The sequence below is a fragment of the Salmo salar genome, chromosome 16 (genome assembly GCF_965601325.2).
Source record: "Salmo salar chromosome 16, fSalSal1, whole genome shotgun sequence".
Taxonomy (NCBI): Eukaryota; Metazoa; Chordata; class Actinopteri; order Salmoniformes; family Salmonidae; genus Salmo; species Salmo salar.
The window spans coordinates 58,126,869-58,143,811 of record NC_138306.1 but is presented as its reverse complement, the minus strand read 5'-3'; the positions used below and the strand labels follow the sequence as shown (position 1 = coordinate 58,143,811).

Here is a 16,943-nt window from a genome sequence, read left to right as displayed (position 1 = left end):
TACCAACTGAACCGTGCTCTACCAACTGAACCGTGCACTACCAACTGAACAGTGCTCTACCAACCAGAACCCTGCTCTACCAACCCGAACCCTGCTCTACCAACTGAACCGTGCTCTACCAACTGAATCCTGCTCTACCAACTGAAAAGTGCTCTACCAACTGAACCCTGCTCTACCAACTGAACCCTGCTCTACCAACTGAACCCTGCTCTACCAACTGAACCCTGCTCTACCAACTGAACCCTGCTCTACCAACTGAACGGTGCTCTACCAACTGAACGGTGCTCTACCAACTGAACGGTGCTCTACCAACTGAACCGTGCTCTACCAACTGAACCGTGCTCTACCAACTGAACGGTGCTCTACCAACTGAACGGTGCTCTACCAACTGAACCGTGCTCTACCAACTGAACCGTGCTCTACCAACTGAACAATGCTCTTTGCTCTACCAACTGAGCCGTGCTCTACCAACTGCACCACAGAAGTTGTCTTCCTCTTTCCTCTCTCTCTTTCCTCCCTCCCCTCTCCTCTTGTCCTCCTAACGACTAGTGTAAATCCCTACATCCCTGCTTCCATCCATCCTCCTTCCATTCTGTGTTTGCATAACGCCGGCTCCTTCATTGAAGACAAAAGCCTAACTCCATTTTCAGCTTCACTAGGTTGCTCTCATAAATTAAATTCCAGCATTAGCAGAGAGGTCAGAGGGATGACAGGGCAAACTGAGAACACTCATCACAGCTATTAGAGATACAGTTCAAGCCCAGGATAAAAAAGTAATGATTTTATATAATTTTATATAATTGACATTATACAGCCTTAAGACCAGTTAATGCTGACTCTTAACAAGAGAATATAGAGGGACTTTGGAAAGTATTCAAACCCACATTTCCACATGTTGTTATGTTACAGCCTTATTCTAAAATGGATTAAAAATAAATATAAATCCTCATGTGGAGATGGGAGAACCTTCCAGAAGGACAACCATCTCTGCAGCACTTCACCGATCAGGCCTTTATGGTAGTGGCCAGACGGAAGCCACTCCTCAGTAAAAGGCACATGACAGCCCACTTGGAGTTTGCCAAAAGGCACCTAAAGGACTCTGAGACCATGAGAAACAAGATTCTCTGGTCTGATGAAACCAAGATTGAAATCTTTGGTCTGAATGCCAAGCGTCACATCTGGAGGAAACCTGGCACCATCCCTACGGTGAAGCACGGTGGTGGCAGCATTGTGCTGTGTGGAAGTTTTTCAGCGACAGGGACTGGGAGACTAGTCAGGATTGAGGCAAAGATGAACAGAGAAAAGTACAGAGAGATCCTTGATGAAAACTTGCTCCAGAGCACTCAGGACCTCAGACTGGGGCAAAGGTTCACCTTGCAACAGGACGACGACCCTAAGCACACAGCTAAGACAACGCAGAGTGGCTTCAGGACAAGTCTCTGAATGTCCTTGAGTGGCCCAGCCAGAGCCCGGACTTGAACCCGATTGAACATCTCTGGAGAGACCTGAAAATAGCTGCTCAACAACGCTCCCCATCCAATCTGACAGAGCTTGAGAGGATCTGCAGAGAAGAATGGGAGAAACTCCCCAAATACAGGTGTGCCAAGCTTGAGGTGTCATACCCAAGAAGACTAGAGACTGTAATTGCAGGTGCTTTAAAAAAGTACTGAGTAAATGATCTGAATACTTATGTAATATGTGATATTTCCGTGTTTTATTTTGAATAGATTAGCATTAAAGTTTTTATAACCCGTCTTTGCTTTGTCATTATGGGGTATTGTGTGTAGATTGATGAAGGGGGAGGGGGGAAAAAATAAGTCTGTAACGTAACAAAATGTGGGAAAAAGTCAAGGGATCTGAATATTTTCCTAATGCACTGTAGCCAAGGTGTTCTAAAGACCACGAACAAAAGGGATTGGTGGGAGATGAGAGATCCACTAGATCCACTGGAGATGGTTTGTTTATGTGCTTGATGACTGGGAAAAAGACACAGCGATGTCGGTGGGTCGGTCACCATGGTAATAAGAGATCTCAGGGTTGTGGGTTCGATTCCCACAGGGGGACTAGTACGGAGAAGAAGAAAAAAATTATGAAAATGTATGCATTCACTACTGTAAGTCGCTCTGGATAAGAGCGTCTGCTAAATGACTAAAATGTAAAAAAATGTATAATGTAATTAGAGATCTCATTCTTCCTCTAGCTCCCTGATCTCTCCATCTCAATTCAATTCAATTCAAGGGGCTTTATTGGCATGGGGGAAACATATCTAAACATTACCAAAGCAAGTGAAGTAGATAATAAACAAAAGTGAAATAAACAATAAAAGTGAACAGTAAACATCACACTCACAGAAGTTGCAAAAGAATAAAGACATTTCAAATGTCATATTATGTCTATATACAGTGTTGTAACGATGTGCAAATAGTTAAAGTACAAAAGGGACATAAATATAGGTTGTATTTACAATGGTGTTTGTTCTTCACTGGTTGACCTTTTCTTGTGGCAACAGGTCACACATCTTGCTGCTGTGATGTCACACTGTGGTATTTCACCCAGTAGATATGGGACTTTATCAAAATCGGGTTCGTTTTCGAATTCTTTGTGGATCTGTGTAATCTGAGGGAAAAATGTGTTACTGTCCTGGGGCTCTGTTTGTGTTTGTGAATCGAGCCCCAGGACCAACTTGCTTAAGGGACTCTCTCTCTCTCTGTGTCTCCCCCCAATTGGCTTTATTGTCATGGAAACATATGTTAACGTCGCCAAAGCAAGTGAAATAGATAATAAACAAAAGTGAAATAATCAATAAAAAATGAACAGCAAACATTACACTCACAAGTTTCAAAGGAATAGACACATTTCAAATGTCATATTATGTATATATACACATTGTTGTAACGATGTGGAAATAGTTAAAGTACAAAAGGGAAAATAAATAAACATAAATATGGGTTGTATTTACAATGGTGTTTGTTCTTCACTGGTTGACCTTTTCTTGTGGCATCAGATCACAAATCAAATCAATAACAGATGTGTAACAGCAGTGTAACAGCCATGTAACAGCCATGTAACAGACGTGTAACAGCAGTGTAACAGCCATGTAACAGACGTGTAACAGCAGTGTAACAGACGTGTAACAGCCATGTAACAGCAGTGTAACAGCCATGTAACAGCCATGTAACAGCAGTGTAACAGCCATGTAACAGACGTGTAACAGCAGTGTAACAGCCATGTAACAGCAGTGTAACAGCCATGTAACAGCCATGTAACAGCAGTGTAACAGCCATGTAACAGCAGTGTAACAGCCATGTAACAGCAGTGTAACAGCCATGTAACAGCCATGTAACAGCAGTGTAACAGCCATGTAACAGAGGTGTAACAGCAGTGTAAGACGTGCAACAGACGTGTAACAGCAGTGTAAGACGTGTAACAGATGTGTAACAGCAGTGTAACAGCCGTGTAACAGCCATGTAACAGCAGTGTAAGACGTGTAACAGACGTGTAACAAACGTGTAACAGCAGTGTAACAGACGTGTAACAGACGTGTAACAGCAGTGTAACAGCAGTGTAAGACGTGTAACAGACGTGTAACAAACGTGTAACAGCAGTGTAACAGACGTGTAACAGACGTGTAACAGACGTGTAACAGCAGTGTAACAGCAGTGTAACAGACGTGTAACAGCAGTGTAACAGACGTGTAACAGACGTGTAACAGACGTGTAACAGACGTGTAACAGACGTGTAACAGCAGTGTAACAGCAGTGTAAGACGTGTAACAGACGTGTAACAGCAGTGTAACAGACGTGTAACAGCAGTGTAACAGCAGTGTAACAGCAGTGTAAGACGTGTAACAGACGTGTAACAAACGTGTAACAGCAGTGTAACAGCAGTGTAACAGACGTGTAACAGACGTGTAACAGACGTGTAACAGCAGTGTAACAGACGTGTAACAGACGTGTAACAGACGTGTAACAGACGTGTAACAGCAGTGTAAGATGTGTAACAGACGTGTAACAGCAGTGTAAGACGTGTAACAGATGTGTAACAGCAGTGTAACAGCCGTGTAACAGCAGTGATGACTCCTTGCTGTCCCCAGTCCACCTGGCCGTGCTGCTGCTCCAGTTTCAACTGTTCTGCCTGCGGCTATGGAACCCTGACCTGTTCACCAGACGTGCTTGTTGCACCCTCGACAACTACTATGATTATTATTATTTGACCATGCTGGTCATTTATGAACATTTTAACATTTTAACATTTTGACCATGTTCTGTTATAATATCCACCCTGCACAGCCAGAAGAGGACTGGCCACCCCTCATAGCCTGGTTCCTCTCTAGGTTTCTTCCTAGGTTTTTGGCCTTTCTAGGGAGTTTTTCCTAGGGAGTTTTTCCTAGCCACCGTGCTTCTTTCACATGCTTTGCTTGCTGTTTGGGGTTTTAGGCTGGGTTTCTGTACAGCACTTTGAGAATATCAGCTGATGTACGAAGGGCTATATAAAAATAAATTTGATTTTGATTTGATTGTGTAACAGCAGTGTAAGACGTGTAACAGACGTGTAACAGCCGTGTAACAGCCATGTAACAGCAGTGTAACAGACGTGTAACAGCCGTGTAAGACGTGTAACAGACGTGTAACAGCAGTGTAAGACGTGTAACAGCCGTATAACAGACGTGTAACAGCAGTGTAACAGCAGTGTAACAGCAGTGTAACAGCAGTGTAAGACGTGTAACAGCAGTGTAACAGCAGTGTAAGACGTGTAACAGACGTGTAACAGTAGTGTAACAGCAGTGTAAGACGTGTAACAGACGTGTAACAGCCGTGTAACAGACGTGTAACAGACGTGTAACAGCACGTGTAACAGCAGTGTAACAGACGTGTAACAGACGTGTAACAGACGTGTAACAGACGTGTAACAGCAGTGTAACAGACGTGTAACAGACGTGTAACAGACGTGTAACAGCAGTGTAACAGACGTGTAACAGCAGTGTAACAGACGTGTAACAGCAGTGTAACAGACGTGTAACAGACGTGTAACAGCCGTGTAACAGCAGTGTAACAGACGTGTAACAGACGTGTAACAGACGTGTAACACAGCAGCGTAACACAGCAGCGTAACACAGCAGCGTAACCATGTTAGGTATCTTGACTCAATATTACCAGTGAGGTAACTCACTCTAACACACAGACAGCATAGCAACACAAACTTGCTAAATGTGTGTCAAACCAAAAGCGGCATCTTTCCCCCCAATGGATTTGGGACTTACGGAGCATCAAGTTAGGGCTGCATGATCTTTACCAATTACATGTTATTACCTCGTACCCCTGCACATAGACTCAGTACTGGTACCCCTGCACATAGACTCAGTACTGGTACCCCTGCACATAGACTCAGTACTGGTACCCCTGCACATAGACTCAGTACTGGTACCCCTGCACATGGACTCAGTGCTGGTACCCTTGCACATAGACTCAGTACTGGTACCTAGTCCTATAGTAGTGGGTCTATTCTCTCCCAGTCCTATAGTAGTGGGTCTATTCTCTCCCAGTCCTATAGTGGTGGGTCTATTCCCTCCCAGTCCTTTAGTAGTGGGTCTATTCTCTCCCAGTCCTATAGTAGTGGGTCTATTCTCTCCCAGTCCTATAGTAGTGGGTCTATTCTCTCCCAGTCCTATAGTAGTGGGTCTATTCCCTCCCAGTCCTATAGTAGTGGGTCTATTCTCTCCCAGTCCTATAGTAGTGGGTCTATTCCCTCCCAGTCCTATAGTAGTGGGTCTATTCCCTCCCAGTCCTATAGTAGTGGGTCTATTTTCTCCCAGTCCTATAGTAGTGGGTCTATTCTCTCCCAGTCCTATAGTAGTGGGTCTATTCCCTCCCAGTCCTATAGTAGTGGGTCTATTCCCTCCCAGTCCTATAGTAGTGGGTCTATTACCTCCCAGTCCTATAGTAGTGGGTCTATTCCCTCCCAGTCCTATAGTAGTGGGTCTATTCCCTCCCAGTCCTATAGTAGTGGGTCTATTCCCTCCCAGTCCTATAGTAGTGGGTCTATTCCCTCCCAGTCCTATAGTAGTGGGTCTATTCCCTCCCAGTCCTATAGTAGTGGGTCTATTCCCTCCCAGTCCTATAGTAGTGGGTCTATTCCCTCCCAGTCCTATAGTAGTGGGTCTATTCTCTCCCAGTCCTATAGTAGTGGGTCTATTCTCTCCCAGTCCTATAGTAGTGGGTCTATTCTCTCCCAGTCCTATAGTAGTGGGTCTATTCCCTCCCAGTCCTATAATAGTGGGTCTATTCCCTCCCAGTCCTATAGTAGTGGGTCTATTCCCTCCCAGTCCTATAGTAGTGGGTCTATTCCCTCCCAGTCCTATAATAGTGGGTCTATTCTCTCCCAATCCTGGCAGAGTTACAGGTAGAAATACTGACAGATTCTCTAACTCCTTACCACTTCATATTAAAGATCTGCATTTATTCTATATTTATATAAATATGTACTGGAACCAGCGTGGGGTGTATGGGTAAGGAACCTCAAAAATGTGTTTGTTTAGCTGTGTGTGCATGTCGGTGTGTGTGTGTACAGTACGTCGGTGTGTGTATCCGTGTGCGTGTGCACCGACTGTATGCGTGTGCACGTGAGAGTGTTTGTTTGCTAAATCTTATTTCCCAAACACAAACTTTAGATGGCTGAAATTTCTTACAGAAGAGGCACAGAAATGCATGTCGTTGGACCATAGCTTCCATTTCCTGGTGTCCAGTTCAACCGCTCTTCAAAGCAAAACACTCCAGTACAATATGCTCTCTAGACAGAACACCACAACAACACTAACTACAGCTACTAGCATGGTGTAGCTCACTAACACAGCCTTCCAGGACGGCAGAAAGGACACAAACACTCCAAACAGGGTACACCCTGGAAAGAAGAAGACTCCAAACAGGGTACACCCTGGAAAGAAGAAGACTCCAAACAGGGTACACCCTGGAAAGAAGAAGACTCCAAACAGGGTACACCCTGGAAAGAAGAAGACTCCAAACAGGGTACACCCTGGAAAGAAGAAGACTCCAAAACAGGGTACACCCTGGAAAGAAGAAGACTCCAAACAGGGTACACCCTGGAAAGAAGAAGACTCCAAACAGGGTACACCCTGGAAAGAAGAAGACTCCAAACAGGGTACACCCTGGAAAGAAGAAGACTCCAAACAGGGTACACCCTGGAAAGAAGAAGAAACCAAAACAGGGTACACCCTGGAAAGAAGAAGAAACCAAACAGGGTACACCCTGGAAAGAAGAAGAAACCAAAACAGGGTACACCCTGGAAAGAAGAAGACTCCAAACAGGGTACACCCTGGAAAGAAGAAGAAACCAAAACAGGGTACACCCTGGAAAGAAGAAGACTCCAAACAGAGTACACCCTGGAAAGAAGAAGACTCCAAACAGGGTACACCCTGGAAAGAAGAAGACTCCAAACAGGGTACACCCTGGAAAGAAGGAGACTCCAAACAGGGTACACCCTGGAAAGAAGGAGACTCCAAACAGGGTACACCCTGGAAAGAAGGAGACTCCAAACAGGGTACACCCTGGAAAGAAGGAGACTCCAAACAGGGTACACCCTGGAAAGAAGGAGACTCCAAACAGGGTACACCCTGGAAAGAAGGAGAAACCAAAACAGGGTACACCCTGGAAAGAAGAAGAAACCAAAACAGGGTACACCCTGGAAAGAAGAAGACTCCAAACAGGGTACACCCTGGAAAGAAGGAGAAACCAAACAGGGTACACCCTGGAAAGAAGGAGACTCCAAACAGGGTACACCCTGGAAAGAAGAAGAAACCAAAACAGGGTACACCCTGGAAGGAAGGATACTCCAAACAGAGTACACCCTGGAAAGAAGAAGACTCCAAACAGGGTACACCCTGGAAAGAAGGAGAAACCAAACAGGGTACACCCTGGAAAGAAGAAGACTCCAAACAGGGTACACCCTGGAAAGAAGAAGACTCCAAACAGGGTACACCCTGGAAAGAAGAAGACTCCAAACAGGGTACACCCTGGAAAGAAGAAGACTCCAAACAGGGTACACCCTGGAAAGAAGGAGAAACCAAACAGGGTACACCCTGGAAAGAAGGAGACTCCAAACAGGGTACACCCTGGAAAGAAGAAGACTCCAAACAGGGTACACCCTGGAAAGAAGGAGAAATCATTTAGCAGACACTCTTATACAGAGCAACATACAGTCATTAAATTCAACTACGGTAGGATAAAGAACCACATAGAGTCATTACATTCAACTACGGTAGGATAAACAACCACATATCACAGCCATTATATTAAACTACGGTAGGATAAACATCCACATATCACAGCCATTACAAGACCCTAGAACAAGGGGTGGCAAATCCGGCCCGCGAGACATTAAAAAATAAAAAATAAATGTTTATATATATATATAATTTTTTTTTACCTCTTTTTTCTCCCCAATTGGTAGTTACAGTCTTGTCCCATTGCTGCAACTCCCGTACGGCCTCGGGAGAGGCGAAGGTCGAGAGCCGTGCGTCCTCCGAAACACGACCCAACCAAGCCGCTGGACCAATTGTGCGCCGCCTCATGGGTCTCCCAGTCACGGCCAGCTGTGACACAGCCTGGGATTGAACCCGGGTCTGTAGTGACGCCTCAAGCACTGCGATACAGTGCCTTAGACCGCTGCGCCACTCGGGAGCCCCCCCCCCGCAAATTGATTTTAAAACAATTGCCCCCCCCCAAAAAAAATGCGGACCTCAATTTCAAAATCCCGATGTGGCCCTCGAACCAAAAGATTTGCCCACCCTTGCCCTAGAACATACCCTCGTTTGCTCCCATAGCAACAGTGGCTCTGAAAACCGTGGAAACTACTACCTTACGGACACAAGGTCCCCATCAAATCAGAACCAGATGTGATCTCTTTTCTGCTGATTGGCCCTCAAGCATTTCCTGTCCCCTTCCCAAAACAGGATTGGTTGGTTTTTTAACACTGTGATGTTCTAGATTTATTGTGCGCCCGAAGGCTTTGACTAGTTAAAGTTGCTTTTAAATTCATCTGTTATCTAGTAGTGATGTAGGCCATCTTATTATTAGAAACCCAGTAACACTTTCCAAAAAAAACATTTGAAATATCACACCAAAGGGTCGAACCAATGCAAATAAACGACCTAAGAACTGGGATTAGGTGAGACGACGTCTGTGTACTAACTAACGTGATCTCCACAAATGTCAGGGAAAATTGCATATAAAAGTATTTTTAACGCTGTTCAAATCTGCCCAAAGTCAATGCAAATGGTTCTCTGTGTTGCAGAGGGTTTTGAAAGTAGCTGGTAACGTTTGTACCTGTGTATTGTGGAGTGTTTTGGTAGTAAACTGACAGTACGGTAGTTTACCTGTGTATTGGTAATACAGTGACAGTACGGTAGTTTACCTGTGTATTGGTAATAGGGTGACAGTACGGTAGTTTACCTGTGTATTGGTAATACAGTGACAGTACGGTAGTTTACCTGTGTATTGGTAATACAGTGACAGTACGGTAGTTTACCTGTGTATTGGTAATACAGTGACAGTACGGTAGTTTACCTGTGTATTGGTAATAGGGTGACAGTACGGTAGTTTACCTGTGTATTGGTAATACAGTGACAGTACGGTAGTTTACCTGTGTATTGGTAATACAGTGACAGTACGGTAGTTTACCTGTGTATTGGTAATACAGTGACAGTACGGTAGTTTACCTGTGTATTGGTAATAGGGTGACAGTACGGTAGTTTACCTGTGTATTGGTAATACAGTGACAGTACGGTAGTTTACCTGTGTATTGGTAATACAGTGACAGTACGGTAGTTTACCTGTGTATTGGTAATACAGTGACAGTACGGTAGTTTACCTGTGTATTGGTAATACAGTGACAGTACGGTAGTTTACCTGTGTATTGGTAATACAGTGACAGTACGGTAGTTTACCTGTGTATTGGTAATACAGTGACAGTACGGTAGTTTACCTGTGTATTGGTAATACAGTGACAGTACGGTAGTTTACCTGTGTATTGGTAATACAGTGACAGTACGGTAGTTTACCTGTGTATTGGTAATAGGGTGACAGTACGGTAGTTTACCTGTGTATTGGTAATACAGTGACAGTACGGTAGTTTACCTGTGTATTAGTAATAGGGTGACAGTACGGTAGTTTACCTGTGTATTGGTAATACAGTGACAGTACGGTAGTTTACCTGTGTATTAGTAATAGGGTGACAGTACGGTAGTTTACCTGTGTATTGGTAATACAGTGACAGTACGGTAGTTTACCTGTGTATTAGTAATAGGGTGAAAGTACGGTAGTTTACCTGTGCATGGTGGGACTTGTAAGGTGAGTTACTCTCCAGGTCAGCTAAAATAGAGGTCAGAGAGTCAATCTCAGCGTCCAGACTGGACCTCCTCTCTTCCAGGGTCTTCTCTGGTCCATGCATCTAGAGATAGGACATCTAGGAGTTAGAATGATAGTCCACACACACACACACACACACACACACACACACACACACACACACACACACACACACACACACACACACAGACAGAGAGAGAGATCTCGCACAGGTCTCACATCTGGACACACACACACAAAGGAGTTGGAATGATACAATCACTTGTTTGAATATATGTCATTTCCCATGTCTAAGAGGTATGTACACACACAACGTGCTGCACCCCCCCAATATCCTATTGTTCCCTGCAGTTCAACATTTACAGAGTTAGAGCCTCTGTCAGGGTATCTTCCTACAGCACACCAGGGGTCTTCAGATGTAACTCTCTTCAGATGCTATTCCTGCTCCTAAATTCATAAAGAGCTATTCATCCCTCAAGGCCTGTCTCCTCCCTGCCTCCCTCCCTCCCTCCCTCACTGCCTGTCTACCCCTCCCTCCCTCCCTCCCTGCCTCCTCCCTCCCTCCCTGCCTGCCTGCCTCCCTCCCTCCCTCCCTCCCTCCCTCCCTGCCTGCCTCCCGCCCGCCCTCCCTCCCTCCCTGCCTGCCTGCCTCCCTCCCTCCCTCCCTCCCTGCCTGTCTACCCCTCCCTCCCTGCCTCCTCCCTCCCTGCCTGCCTCCCTCCCTCCCTCCCTCCCTGCCTGCCTGCCTGCCTCCCCCCTCCCTCCCTCTCTCCCTGCCTGCCTCCCTCCCTCCCTGCCTCCCCCCCCTCCCTCCCTCCCTCCCTCTCTCCCTGCCTCCCTCCCTCCCTCCCACCCTGCCTGTCTACCCCTTCCTCCCTCCCTGCCTCCCCCCTCCCTCCCTCCCTCCCTCCCTGCCTGCCTGCCTGCCTGCCTGCCCCCTCCCTCCCTCCCTCCCTCCCCTCCCTGCCTGTCTGTCTGTCTACCCCTCCCTCCCTCCCTGCCTCCCCCTCCTTCCCTCCCTGCCTGTCTGTCTACCCCTCCCTCCCTCCCTCCCTGCCTCCCCCCTCCCTCCCTGCCTGCCTCCCTCCCTCTCTGCCTCCCCCCTCCCTCCCTCCCTTCCTTCCTGCCTGCTCCCTCCCTCCCTCCCTCCCTGCCTGCCTCCCACCCTTTCTCCCTCCCTTCCTCCCTTCCTCCCCCTCCCTGCATGCCTTCTCCCTGCTGGTGCCTGTCTGCCTTGTATTGATCAGAGTCTAAGGACTATTGGTGTCTCTGCCTTGTATTGATCAGAGTCTAAGGACTATTGGTGTGTCTGCTGTCTGCCTGGTATTGATCAGAGTCTAAGGACTATTGGTGTGTCTGCTGTCTGCCTGGTATTGATCAGAGTCTAAGGACTATAGGTGTGTCTGCCTGGTATTGATCAGAGTCTAAGGACTATAGGTGTGTCTGCCTTGTATTGATCAGAGTCTAAGGACTATTGGTGTGTCTGCCTGGTATTGATCAGAGTCTAAGGACTATTGGTGTGTCTGCTGTCTGCCTGGTATTGATCAGAGTCTAAGGACTATTGGTGTGTCTGCTGTCTGCCTGGTATTGATCAGAGTCTAAGGACTATAGGTGTGTCTGCCTGGTATTGATCAGAGTCTAAGGACTATAGGTGTGTCTGCCTTGTATTGATCAGAGTCTAAGGACTATAGGTGTGTCTGCCTTGTATTGATCAGAGTCTAAGGACTATTGGTGTGTCTGCTGTCTGCCTGGTATTGATCAGAGTCTAAGGACTATAGGTGTGTCTGCCTTGTATTGATCAGAGTCTAAGGACTATAGGTGTGTCTGCTGTCTGCCTGGTATTGATCAGAGTCTAAGGACTATTGGTGTGTCTGCTGTCTGCCTGGTTTGATCAGAGTCTAAGGACTATAGGTGTGTCTGCCTTGTATTGATCAGAGTCTAAGGACTATTGGTGTGTCTGCCTGGTATTGATCAGAGTCTAAGGACTATAGGTGTGTCTGCCTGGTATTGATCAGAGTCTAAGGACTATAGGTGTGTCTGCCTTGTATTGATCAGAGTCTAAGGACTATAGGTGTGTCTGCCTGGTATTGATCAGAGTCTAAGGACTGTAGGTGTGTCTGCCTTGTATTGATCAGAGTCTAAGGACTGTAGGTGTGTCTGCCTGGTATTGATCAGAGTCTAAGTACTATTGGTGTGTCTGCTGTCTGCCTGGTATTGATCAGAGTCTAAGGACTATAGGTGTGTCTGCCTGGTATTGATCAGAGTCTAAGTACTATTGGTGTGTCTGCTGTCTGCCTGGTATTGATCAGAGTCTAAGGACTATAGGTGTGTCTACCTGGTATTGATCAGAGTCGAAGGACTATTGGTGTGTCTGCTGTCTGCCTGGTATTGATCAGAGTCTAAGGACTATAGGTGTGTCTGCCAGGTATTGATCAGAGTCTAAGGACTGTAGGTGTGTCTGCCTGGTATTGATCAGAGTCTAAGGACTATAGGTGTGTCTGCCTGGTATTGATCAGAGTCTAAGGACTATAGGTGTGTCTGCTGTCTGCCTTGTATTGATCAGAGTCTAAGGACTATAGGTGTGTCTGCATGGTATTGATCAGAGTCTAAGGACTGTAGGTGTGTCTGCCTGGTATTGATCAGAGTCTAAGGACTATAGGTGTGTCTGCCTGGTATTGATCAGAGTCTAAGGACTATAGGTGTGTCTGCCTTGTATTGATCAGAGTCTAAGGACAATAGGTGTGTCTGCCTGGTATTGATCAGAGTCTAAGTACTATTGGTGTGTCTGCTGTCTGCCTGGTATTGATCAGAGTCTAAGGACTATAGGTGTGTCTGCCTGGTATTGATCAGAGTCTAAGGACTATAGGTGTGTCTGCCTTGTATTGATCAGAGTCTAAGGACTATTGGTGTGTCTGCCAGGTATTGATCAGAGTCTAAGGACTGTAGGTGTGTCTGCCTGGTATTGATCAGAGTCTAAGGACTATAGGTGTGTCTGCCTTGTATTGATCAGAGTCTAAGGACTATAGGTGTGTCTGCCTGGTATTGATCAGAGTCTAAGGACTGTAGGTGTGTCTGCCTGGTATTGATCAGAGTCTAAGGACTATAGGTGTGTCTGCCTGGTATTGATCAGAGTCTAAGGACTATAGGTGTGTCTGCCTTGTATTGATCAGAGTCTAAGGACAATAGGTGTGTCTGCTGTCTGCCTGGTATTGATCATAGTCTAAGGACTATAGGTGTGTCTGCCTTGTATTGATCAGAGTCTAAGGACTATAGGTGTGTCTGCCTGGTATTGATCAGAGTCTAAGGACTATAGGTGTGTCTGCCTGGTATTGATCAGAGTCTAAGGACTATAGGTGTGTCTGCCTTGTATTGATCAGAGTCTAAGGACTATAGGTGTGTCTGCCTGGTATTGATCAGAGTCTAAGGACTATTGGTGTGTCTGCCTGGTATTGATCAGAGTCTAAGGACTATAGGTGTGTCTGCCTGGTATGGATCACAGTCTAAGGACTATAGGTGTGTCTGCCTTGTATTGATCAGAGTCTAAGGACTATAGGTGTGTCTGCCTGGTATTGATCAGAGTCTAAGGACTATAGGTGTGTCTGCCTTGTATTGATCAGAGTCTAAGGACTATTGGTGTGTCTGCCAGGTATTGATCAGAGTCTAAGGACTGTAGGTGTGTCTGCCTGGTATTGATCAGAGTCTAAGGACTATAGGTGTGTCTGCCTTGTATTGATCAGAGTCTAAGGACTATAGGTGTGTCTGCCTGGTATTGATCAGAGTCTAAGGACTGTAGGTGTGTCTGCCTGGTATTGATCAGAGTCTAAGGACTATAGGTGTGTCTGCCTGGTATTGATCAGAGTCTAAGGACTATAGGTGTGTCTGCCTTGTATTGATCAGAGTCTAAGGACAATAGGTGTGTCTGCTGTCTGCCTGGTATTGATCATAGTCTAAGGACTATAGGTGTGTCTGCCTTGTATTGATCAGAGTCTAAGGACTATAGGTGTGTCTGCTGTCTGCCTGGTATTGATCAGAGTCTAAGGACTATAGGTGTGTCTGCCTTGTATTGATCAGAGTCTAAGGACTATAGGTGTGTCTGCCTGGTATTGATCAGAGTCTAAGGACTATTGGTGTGTCTGCCTGGTATTGATCAGAGTCTAAGGACTATAGGTGTGTCTGCCTGGTATGGATCACAGTCTAAGGACTATAGGTGTGTCTGCCTTGTATTGATCAGAGTCTAAGGACTATAGGTGTGTCTGCCTGGTATTGATCAGAGTCTAAGGAGTATTGGTGTGTCTGCTGTCTGCCTGGTATTGATCAGAGTCTAAGGACTATAGGTGTGTCTGCTGTCTGCCTGCTATTGATCAGAGTCTAAGGACTATAGGTGTGTCTGCCTGGTATTGATCAGAGTCTAAGGACTATAGGTGTGTCTGCTGTCTGCCTGGTATTGATCAGAGTCTAAGGACTATAGGTGTGTCTGCCTTGTATTGATCAGAGTCTAAGGACTATAGGTGTGTCTGCCTGGTATTGATCAGAGTCTAAGGACTGTAGGTGTGTCTGCCTGGTATTGATCAGAGTCTAAGGACTATAGGTGTGTCTGCCTGGTATTGATCAGTGTCTAAGGACTATAGGTGTGTCTGCTGTCTGCCTGGTATTGATCAGAGTCTAAGGACTATAGGTGTGTCTGCTGTCTGCCTGGTATTAATCAGAGTCTAAGGACTATAGGTGTGTCTGCCTGGTATTGATCAGAGTCTAAGGACTATAGGTGTGTCTGCCTGGTATTGATCAGAGTCTAAGGACTATAGGTGTGTCTGCCTGGTATTGATCAGAGTCTAAGGACTATAGGTGTGTCTGCCTTGTATTGATCAGAGTCTAAGGACTATAGGTGTGTCTGCCTGGTATTGATCAGAGTCTAAGGACTATAGGTGTCTCTGCCTGGTATTGATCAGAGTCTAAGGACTATAGGTGTGTCTGCCTGGTATTGATCAGAGTCTAAGGACTATAGGTGTCTCTGCTGTCTGCCTGGTATTGATCAGAGTCTAAGGACTATAGGTGCCTCTGTTCCCACTCACATACTTTATCCTGGTTTAGTTTGGGGTGGCATTAGGATTCACAGCCTGTCTTTCATTCGATCTGTGTGTGTGTGAGGATAGTTGACCTTGGCCTTAAACAAGCCTCTATAAGCCAGCCAGAAAGACAGACTCCACTGTGTGAAGAGTACAGAGCAGAATAAGACAACAATCAATGTTTGAAAGGAAACTCTCGTAATACGGTGGACCTTTCACCCTGAACTCTGTCTCGCTGTGTGTTCAGAGTTATCTTTGTTTTAAAAGGTATGCTCCCTATTCTCTCTCATCCAATAACCATACCAGAAGAAAAACAGCACCCACTCAAGTCAATAAATCAATCAATCCGTCACAACTTCCGCCGAAGTCGGTTCCTCTCCTTGTTCGGGCGGCGTTCGGCGGTCGACGTCACCGGTCTTTTAGCCATCGCCGATCCACCTTTCATGTTCCATTTGTCTTGTCTTGTTATCCCGCACACCTGGTTTACATTCCCTCATTGCTTGACGTGTATATAACCCTCTGTTCCCCTCCATGTCTGTGTGTGGAATTGTTTGTTGTAAAGTGTTTGTGCACTTCAGACTGGTTTGTTATTGAATCCCGTATTTTGTTGTTTCTAAGTGCAGTTTGTTTTGCCTTATTAAACTGCTCCGGTTGTTACCCAGTTCTGCTCTCCTGCGCCCGACTTCCCTGCAGCCAGTTACGCACCTCTTACAGAATTACACACCCGAATATGGAGTCAGCAGGAGCAGGTGCCCCTGATATAGGGGTCGAGGAGCGCCCACTACTCGCCCCCCCCTGCACCCGGTCCAATGGGATTCGTCTCCCCCTTCCCCGGGAGTACGATGGGACGGCTGCACGCTGCCAGGGTTTCCTGCTGCAGCTGGATCTGTACCTGGCAACCGTCCACCCGGCTCCCTCGGGCCGTGAGAGGGTGTCCGCCCTCGTCTCGTGCCTCTTGGGGAAAGCCCTGGAGTGGGCCAACGCCGTGTGGGGAGAAGGAGATCCGGCGCTGGACCATTTCGAGGATTTCACCCGAGGGTAGAGCGGCGGGTGAACGTCTCTTCCATCTGAGGCAGGGGACGAGGAGCGCCCAGGAGTTAGCGATGGACTTTCGGACCCTGGCCCGCCGCTGCGGGATGGAACGACAGGGCCCTGATCGACCACTATCGCTACAGTCTGCACGAGGACGTCCGTCGGGACTTGGCCTGCAGGGACACCACTCTTACCTTTGACCAGCTGGTGGACCTGTCCATTCGGCTGGATAACCTGCTGGCTACCCGCCTACATCCAGAGCCGGGTCTGTCGGTTCCATCCCCCAGCACCACCGCTCCGATGCCCATGGAGCTGGGAGGTGCTGCGCTCAGGGAGACCGGAGGTGGTTCCGTCACATGCACCATCTGTGGCCGCAGAGGTCACAATGCCGGTCGGTGCCGGGTTGGTTCCTCTGGGTATCGCGGCAGCAGGCAGGGCGCTCTGGCGTCACCCCAGGTGAGCCGGCACC

At 46.8% G+C, this 16,943-nt stretch overlaps 1 protein-coding gene across 3 annotated transcripts in view; it reads right to left on the bottom strand.

Moving 5' to 3' along the window:
• The window catches only part of lpp (LIM domain containing preferred translocation partner in lipoma), a 537,563-nt gene that overhangs the window by 273,248 nt on the left and 247,372 nt on the right, over window positions 1-16,943 (bottom strand). For all 3 annotated transcript variants that reach the window (XM_045697474.2, XM_045697472.2, XM_045697473.2), the window contains one exon: window positions 10,339-10,461. In XM_045697474.2, the coding sequence (XP_045553430.1) occupies window positions 10,339-10,461 (123 nt within the window). The remainder of the gene's footprint in view (window positions 1-10,338; window positions 10,462-16,943) is intronic.